The following is a 7160-nucleotide window of genomic DNA, read 5'->3' as shown; positions in this document are numbered from 1 at the left end:
ACATAGAGGGTGTTTATTATAAACATATACATGTGAAAAGTTTGTTCCTATAAATATTTATCATGAAACACAAACCTATCATTTAATTTAGAGAAATACCTCCAATAAACACAGAGGGTACGAATATTTATGAGACTGACTGCATGCATAGAGTTTAAATTTTATTTGTATAATTGAGTTTCTTCCTAGCCGGCCCATTCTCCTGTCTCTCAACAAGCGTATCGCTTCGAACACCTTCGCTCACCGGTCCGTCCGTTTGATTTTTCCAGCAGTGTTCTCTACACCCTCGAATTCCAACGCCACGAATCCATCGATCCCTGAGCAATTCCGAGACGTCGTCAAGATGAACGATTACCTGACGACGGGACGCCGCCAAGAGTTCTGGGAGGAGCCGTTCACGCGACGCGTTATGGACGCCATTAAGAGCAAAGAACTGGAAATGAAGACTGCCGCCGAGATACTTGGCGTGTCCTATGGAACCCTCTACGGCAGATATCGCGACAGTTATGGCTGCCTGAAGCATCCGTATAGGTAAATGGAAGCCGCGCTCGATGGTTCTCGATCCTCCTTTGTCGCGACCGGTTACTGCCTTCTCTGTGCTTTACGAGCAGACCTCGCGTTAGAGCCACGGCCACTAGTTACTTCCACTTCGAGGAATCGCGATTTCGAAACGCCTTAAGTGCCAATTAACCCTTTACTGTCCAAATCGTGTTTAGCTTCTGACAGAATTCGACGATAGAGACATCGATGAACGATAATAAAGGGAACGTGGGAGTGCAAAGTCAGGTTTCAGCGTATAATAGAATTTGCAAATTAAAATAAGTCATTCATAGCGTATTCGTTCTTCTAGTTTCACACGCCACGAAATTCTTAACACGTTCCGTGCCACGTTTACTACCTGTAATACACGCAGACATGTTTATTTAACTCGCTGAAAACGTATATTTTATGACAAATTTAATTCTGTAAAATATATTTCCACCAAACTGCCCTAAATCAGCGAACTATTTATGGATTGATGATGTAATGAAATATTGTGTGATAATATATCAATCTTGTCGCGGCTTGGCGCGGAACGTGTTAATCGAGTCTTCTACATTTAGAATCTCCACATCATTTTCTATTCATAAATGATTTAAGATCAGCGTCTTTGCGACTTCCCCGTCCTTCAGTTCAATCCAAATCTTCCCACGTTTATCTCAATTACCTTACTGGAGCTTACGGGGATGGTACCCCATCTCTCTGATCACTCCGTGTGAATCTGCTCCTCCCTAATGTATCACCTCCACTGTCAGAGGACTCCTCGCAAGTTCCAAACTCCACTCCCACGTTTCTCTCCTCTCGCCTCAGACAAAGGACAGTGATCTCTAATCGACGAATCCTTGGACGCGTTTGTTCGCAGAGTAAGGGACTTCTGGTCCGAGCCAGGCCCGGCGGAGGTGCTGGCCAAGCTCCGAAGGAAGGAGATCACGTTGTTCCGCGCCGCAGAGTTCCTCAATGTGACCGTCCATACGTTGGCGACCTATCTGTCGACGCTGCAGGGCCCCGACAGGATCTCCCTGGCCGGGGACCTGAGCGTGGCGTCGGGCGCGATCGACGGGAACAACGAGACGCCGGAGAACAACGACACGATGAACGACATCCTGCAGAAGATCAACGCGAACGCGGCCACAGCGGGGACACCGCCGTCGTCGACGCCCATCAAGCGGGAAGGCGGCGGTTACATCGACGTGCCGACGGCGGTGCCGAAGGCCGCCACCTCCGTCCTGGAGAACAACCCTGACATCACCATCGTGAAGACGGAGAACACGCCGCGCAAGCGAGAGTACGCGAAAGTCTCGAACACGGAGAACAACAACGCAAAGCTGATGAGCGGCGGCGCGGTAAGCGAGGTGACGCAGCAAACCACGCAGCAGCAGCAACAACCGTTGCAGCAGCAGAAGATCACCGACCAGTTGTCGTTGAACAACGACAACAGCAAACCCTAACTATTCAGGCCTTATCTGCAGCCGGCGAATCCCCGTGCACCGAGCGCTAGCTACAACAGGTCCGAGCTGTGCCCGCGCAGTTTCTACTCGAACGTGTTTACCCGCTTTCTCACGAATTTTCATTTGAAGTAGAAGAAAAGGGGACACCGCGTGCCCCGCTGAGAAACGTTATCATCGTCGCTGCCTTCTCCTCCCATTCGTTGACGCTCCGCCGCACGCCAGCAGAGAGTAGCTTTTAGACAATCTCGCGTGTACGATCGTCCTCGTGGCACCTGGCTGGACGTTGCATCGAGGGAGAGCCTCGAGTTGATCGGAGATTCAAAGACAGGGGGTGTACAGGCCGGGACGTCCCGAACAGGCCACGCGAAATTCAGTTGACTTTTAGGCGGTAGACGGTACCGCTGCCCAACGGATCTTGCTTGGAATTATGGATAAGGATGAACAGAATTTTTGTGTATTATTGCTGCGAAGGGACACCTACATCCCTCTTAAAGCGAAGGCTTTTTGACCCATTCGCTGCCAACTACGAGGTATAACGCAGATTTATTGCATTTGGTCCCTGTTTCTAGCCGTTTGAGTTAGGAATTCTTAGAAAGGGTAAACAAGAATTTTATATAATGTTTTTATTTAAAATAATAATTTTAATATAATTTTTTACTTACATTACACATCTTAATTAAATCTTGAAACGCTCTTAAGGGAGTGGACTCCCGTGTCTTGTATGTGTTGGTACGCACTCACATAGCTCCACATCACTGTATACGTACACGGAACTGCAAGGGCTCGCGTATTATTCTATTTTTGTCTCGACAATGCAAATTTGAGACCTCTCAATAGTCGTTTCCGCTAGATAAATGTTCAAACTTGTGCGCAAGCTTCTATAGGTAGTCTATAATTAACAGCGTATTCAGCAACGTACGTTAGTTCAGACAACGCGGCAGGACTGTCGCATCACCATATTGCTTCTTTTGATCGCGAAATAGTGCTGAATATTATTAATTATGACACAAAAAAGTAAAAGTAGACTCTACCTATAGGAGCTTGCGTACAAGTTTGAACATTTATCTAGCGAAACCGACTATTGAGAGGTCTGAAATTTGCATTGTCGAGACGAAAATAGGACAATACGCAAGCCCTTGCAGTTCCGTGTACGTACACAGTGATGTGGAGCTGCCTGAGTGCGTACGAGCGCATACAAGGCATGGGAGTCCACTCCCTTAATTCGCTTGGCAGCGAATGGGGCTAAACAAGTACGACTGCATGTTTTCTAACCCCAAAAGAGGACAAGTTTGTTCGAGGTAATTAGTACCGCTCCAGCCTGAGTTACAATCCGCTGCGAATCTCTGGTTTGGATATTTTTAGAAGCAAATGGCAAGCAGGATTCGTCCGAACCATATTTACCCATCGCCGAAAGTTATTCGGGTGGCCTGCTCCGGGTGCCCCTGCGTACACCTTTGGATCTCGCACCCACGGGTGCAACACCAGCCGCGTAATATATTTTCCGAGTGAAGAGAGACAGAGTGTGTCCGAACTAGAGAGCGATTCCTTCGCAAAAGTTAGTACCTAGCGATTATACGTACATGGTTCTTCGTTACTTCAGAATTGGTTCGCTTAAATCCAAGTCGCCGGTAGCCGATAATATGTCGATCGTGTTTTGGCCTTCGGTAGCAAGGAAGCGGGGGCGAGACGAAAACAAGGGAATGAAACAAAACGTGTAATTAAAAGTTCAATCGAAGTTCCTTTTGAATAACGATGCGCGTAGGGTGTATCGCGAAAAGAATGCCTAGACTATTTTCTGCCGCATGTGTCTGTATGGTAGCACGTAAAGAGCGACAATATTATTCACCCTACACCCCCCTCAACCCTCCTGCCCCGGCCCCTGTAGATCGATCGAAGTATAGCGATCCTAGCCCAGAGGTCCTTCGAAGGAATAGACGTTTCTCGTGCCGCGATCGTCGCGATCCGTAAGCGAAACACTGTTGAAAAATACACCGCTGCAAACTCGAAGAAGCCTTAACTATCGTTAGAGTTCGGAAAAGTGCGCGTTAGCCGACAAGATTCTAACGTATCATTTTCGTATGCACACGCTTCCACCGTGGAACAGTGATTCTTAATATATTTTATTAGATAATTTTATTTAATTCAGGTTTCCATGTCTCGGTTCTTAAGAGTTGATAGTAACTAAGGCTTCCAAGTGCAAGCCGTGTTCTTTGGGAATCAAACGATACACTGATGTGCAGAGATAATCGAAACCTAACCTAAGCTAGCTGACCTTAGACCAGTTTAACATAACATAACCCAGATCATTTTTTTTTTTTAAATCAAAACATTTATTGACCACACATCTGTTGTGCCTTGCACAATCGTAACAATACATTATTGAAAGATCCGAGGTAAATATCTACAAACTTTGCTGAGAAAACATTTACCTTCTCTCTGTAAAGAAAGCTTTGCAATCTTTCCTGGATCAGCCACTGTGAGTGAATCCACCTCGAACCATTTGGTGGTTCCCGCAGAGATTAGTTTGCCACTATCCTTAACCTTTTTGGAACAATTGGAATAAAGATTACTGATCGTGGCAATTAACGAATGCATTGATCTGCCTACTTCTAAAGTGTACTGTTTCCCTGAAAAATATTCAAAGAATACATTGTCAAAGGTCTTTGTTCGGTATCAACTAAATACCGGTATAGTTGATATCTGCCCGTAATTTGAGGCAAACATTCTTGGTTGGTTGGCTGGATAAAATTCTGAATAATAAATCTGCTGAACAGGATTGAATTGGACGAAGCTCTCGCAAGTGTTGGTCCTCTGCATGCATGTTCCTAGCTCCTCCCTAGTATGTCAATTCTTCGTATTGGTAATTTGAGCCAATATACTGACATCTTCTTTGTATGTCCCCAATGGTATGTGATCTGAGCGGCTTGTGCTTCATTAAATAATCCAGTCATTTCCCAACGAAACGACTGAAACTTTTTGTAAAATAGAAAAGCACCTCTGCCTTTGAAACTGCACACACTTTTAATCTCTGGGTTGCTTTTAAGAATTTGGACGAAGGCATTAGGAGAAGGAAACATGTACGTGGCCTGTGTAGAGGTGGTCAGTAGACATAAATCTCCTAGGTAACATATCAATGTCCTAAAGTCTTCTGACTTTCCGCATTTTATAATCTGGAAAATATTGTCTAAATACGGTACATGGGCCAGCGCTCTTTTGGCAGCTATTTCCCACTGGTGGGAGAACCTCGGATCTGATCTTATGTAATCAATTAGCACCGTCAAGGGCCCCAACGATTGTTTCAATATTCTCCTTTGTTCGGGACGAAAGGTAGACCCCTCCATCAGAATATGATGGCGTTCATACACTCCGTATTGCGACACCTCAAAGTTGGTTGATTCCCCGTCTCTTCGTACTACCATTTCATGACGACCGAGACATAATTCAGAAAATCTCAAGTCGAACCCACGCAAGCAGCACATGAGAGTGTTGGCTAGACCATACCAGTTTGCCTGGTCATCGAACTTAAATCTCTCAAAGGGAATACCTTCCTCTTGAGCTTTTTCCGAGACAAGTTTGTAACAGACTTCTTTTTCCACCGAGTAACTATTTCCTCTAAATGTTACTTGGAAACTAGTACTTGTAATCCTCGTCTCCAAAATGTTGTCGACGCGTTGTTTTAAAACTGCGTAACACTGAAATAAGATCTTCTGGATCTGACAACCTAGACTTATGTCGAGACAACTGTCTCTAGGGAGCTTTAGCAAGTCATAAATTCCTTCATGGGATGCTATAACAAAATCAATGATCTTCGTTTTCTTGTCGCGGTCATCATTGCGTGGTTTCTTTGGGTCAATAGTCTTCTGGTTAGGATCGTCCGCATCAGCTGTGCGCTTAACAGCTCTGTGTTTCAAGTCCAACTGCCACCTCTACATCTTCTACAGATAAAGTGCTGGAGGCCATCTTAGAGAGCTTTTCTGTAAATATCAGTGGGAATAGTAAAAGGATCTGTTTTTACCAACTTTGACCTAACTCAGACCTAATTTAGACGAATCAGTCCTAACCTTATGTTATTCAAAGGATACGGCTGCAACCGTATCAGTAAATATCATCCAGTAATTCTTACCTTTCCTAAGTCGGTGGTTTAGAAGATTTTTAGTATTTTTGTTGAGCTCACAAAACGATTTGACAAAGGTCTTGATCAAGAGTTATCACAACAGTTTAACGATAGTAAGGTTTCGCCTTGTATTTTAAATCAGTTTTTACGAGCTCCGATATTTTAACGCTTTCGACCTTTCCTCTAAAATCATCTTCAGGAACACGTAATTCAAATTGAATTAGATAGATTGTTAATATAATTAAAATTCAACACCGTGTAACCTTGGGTTTATCGGATTCTTGTAACGCGAACTTGAAGTGCGTCGCAAGTGAAGTTAGCGTTATCGTTAGAAATTATAATATCGTTGAGTCTTTTGTTTTTCTATCGACAGCAAGTCCCCCTTTTCTAGATAACGATTTATGTAGCGATATTCCTACGTTGAATACTTTAATAACGTCAAGTTTTAAATTACCTATGAGGATCGAAAACGATCGAGTTAAAATATCGAATTATCATAGAGACTACTTAAAGTGTACAACGATTAAGAATCACTGCCACGTCATTTTGTAAAACGATACGAGTTCTATTTTCTTTTTTCCTCGCACAGTCTCGTGTCTATCGCTTCGTCCCCCTTTTGTTTTCTTACAAACGGTACATGGAGTAGAATTTATCGCACGTAGAGGAGGGGTACATTTTAGAATCGACGTTTAGATATTACGCGCGAGCTTTCCTTTTTCTCTAATCTTTTTCTTCTTTTTTTATATATATATATATATATGTATATGTATATGTTATACGCTGTAGAGAATTTAAGTGGCTTTTATTTAAGCGACGAATCGATGTCAAAAGGTGATTTATCTCGAGAGGAAAAAAAAAAGGAAGAAGATACGTACGCGCATTAAACGTCCATTGTAAATATCGGTGCAAGTAGCGAGACCTAAAATTAATCTTATATATTATTTCGCCGCGGGTGTATACGCGCATGCGCGAGCGCGCGCTTTTTTTAAATCGGGTGAAAAGACGAGAAAACGGTGAAACGAACGGAAAGGGATGTATACGACTGGTTTTTTTTTTTT

At 43.8% G+C, this 7160-nt stretch overlaps 1 protein-coding gene across 1 annotated transcript in view; it reads left to right on the top strand.

Moving 5' to 3' along the window:
* LOC128892999 (uncharacterized) overlaps positions 1-4141 on the top strand; it is a 17748-nt gene extending 13607 nt beyond the window's left edge. Inside the window, exons 6-7 of the mRNA XM_054153697.1 lie at positions 270-531; positions 1403-4141. Coding sequence (XP_054009672.1) covers positions 270-531; positions 1403-1988 — 848 coding nt within the window. The 3' untranslated portion in view covers positions 1989-4141. The remainder of the gene's footprint in view (positions 1-269; positions 532-1402) is intronic.
* The last annotated feature ends 3019 nt before the right edge of the window (positions 4142-7160 follow it).

This window comes from Hylaeus anthracinus, unplaced genomic scaffold (assembly GCF_026225885.1).
Source record: "Hylaeus anthracinus isolate JK02 unplaced genomic scaffold, UHH_iyHylAnth1.0_haploid 2, whole genome shotgun sequence".
Classification (NCBI taxonomy): domain Eukaryota; kingdom Metazoa; phylum Arthropoda; class Insecta; order Hymenoptera; family Colletidae; genus Hylaeus; species Hylaeus anthracinus.
This window is presented reverse-complemented; position numbering and strand designations above follow the sequence as displayed.